General features: G+C 42.4%; 1 protein-coding gene across 1 annotated transcript in view; it reads right to left on the bottom strand.

Annotated features, from left to right (window-relative positions):
- Nek5 (NIMA related kinase 5) overlaps positions 1-1544 on the bottom strand; it is a 34203-nt gene that overhangs the window by 10075 nt on the left and 22584 nt on the right. The window contains exon 15 of the mRNA XM_026786854.1: positions 74-200. Within this exon, the coding sequence (XP_026642655.1) occupies positions 74-200 (127 nt within the window). The remainder of the gene's footprint in view (positions 1-73; positions 201-1544) is intronic.

The following is a 1544-nucleotide window of genomic DNA, read 5'->3' on the forward strand; positions in this document are numbered from 1 at the left end:
TGCAATGGAGAGAGTTGGAGATGATTGCAATGAAAAATTCCCCTTTCCTCCACTACTTTCAAGCAACATGTACCTGTTTCTGGGCCACAGAGTTCTTCAAAGGCTCTGTCTGTGTAATCTTCATGCTCCTTTATAGGTCTGTACTCCTGAAACTTCATGCCATCTTCAAAGCTCAAAGTGTCATTTAGTTTATCCATTACCTAAAGAAATTTCACAATTTTTCATGAGTAAAAAGCCATATTGGGAGTTAAATGCATTAATAGGTGTGTGTCCCCAAATATTCATTTTCAAGCTACATGGTGTGTAATATACGTATCTGTATACATGCATATATATAATATAGATATAGATATCTGTTAAACAAATCCATATAATTTTAAAAGTGAAACCATTTTGACTGAGACAGAAACAGCAATGTTTTCATCTCTTCTTGCAAATGGCAGCCAGCCCTGATCACGGAACAACTTGATTTCTACCTTCCGAATTACACTACCCTCTTCAGGGTTTCCTTATCCACTTCCTATTCTCAGTATCCAACACAAAAGTCTTTTTCTGGGGGCTGGAGAGATGGCTCAGAAGTTAAGAGTACCGACTGCTCTTCCAGAGGTCCTGAGTTCAATTCCCAGCAACCACATGGTGGCTCACAACCATCTATAATGAGATCTGGTGCCCTCTTCTGGCGTGCGGGCATACATGGAGGCTGAATACTGTGTACATAATAAATAAATAAATCTTTAAAAAAAAAGTCTTTTTCTTCTTCTTTTTAAAAAATATTTACTTACTTTTGTTTTAGGTGTATGAGTGTTTTATCTACATGTGTGTCTATATATCACTTGTGTGTCTGGTGCCCAAGATGACCATAAGAGGGTGCTGAATCCCCTGGAACTGGCATTAGACATGACGGTGGGATGTCATATGGGCAGGGAATCAAATGTCCCAGGTCCTCTGGAAGAGAAACTACTGCTCTTAAGCACTGAGCCCTCTCTCCTGCTCCCTTATTTTTCTTCCTAAGCTGGGGCCCCACGATGCTACCCGCGGTGTTCTGGAATTCCCTACCTCATCCTACCTCATCCTCCCTCAGCCTCCTTAGTAGTTGACACCATGGACACCAAGCACACCGAACTTTACAACCAAGTTGATTAGGTCCTAAAACTGCCCCTCATATTCTATCACCAATACTAAAATGGTCATTTTGCTTTCGGGAACAGAAAACTAAAAAAGGAAGACCACCCTGGCAGCTAAAGCCGTTTTCTCAGGCCAACCTCAGCATCTCACATCATGGAAGTCATGTGATGTGTCCCTCCCTAGAGCTTTTCTGCTCAGATCCCACAGCTCTGGGGCTTTAGAGACCAAATGGTTGAGTAAACACTCGCTCCCACCATGCTAATGAAGTCACTAAGTACAAAATATTTGTAAAGCTACAGTGACATAAAAACTGGGAGGGCTCAACCCTGACTGCTACACAGGTTAGCACACTCTGCCATTGACCTGCATTCCCAGCCCCCAAGAGACTTAAGAGGATAGAGACCATGAGATGGCTGGGG

The sequence above is a fragment of the Microtus ochrogaster genome, linkage group LG7_11 (genome assembly GCF_000317375.1).
Source record: "Microtus ochrogaster isolate Prairie Vole_2 linkage group LG7_11, MicOch1.0, whole genome shotgun sequence".
In the NCBI taxonomy this organism is placed as follows: domain Eukaryota; kingdom Metazoa; phylum Chordata; class Mammalia; order Rodentia; family Cricetidae; genus Microtus; species Microtus ochrogaster.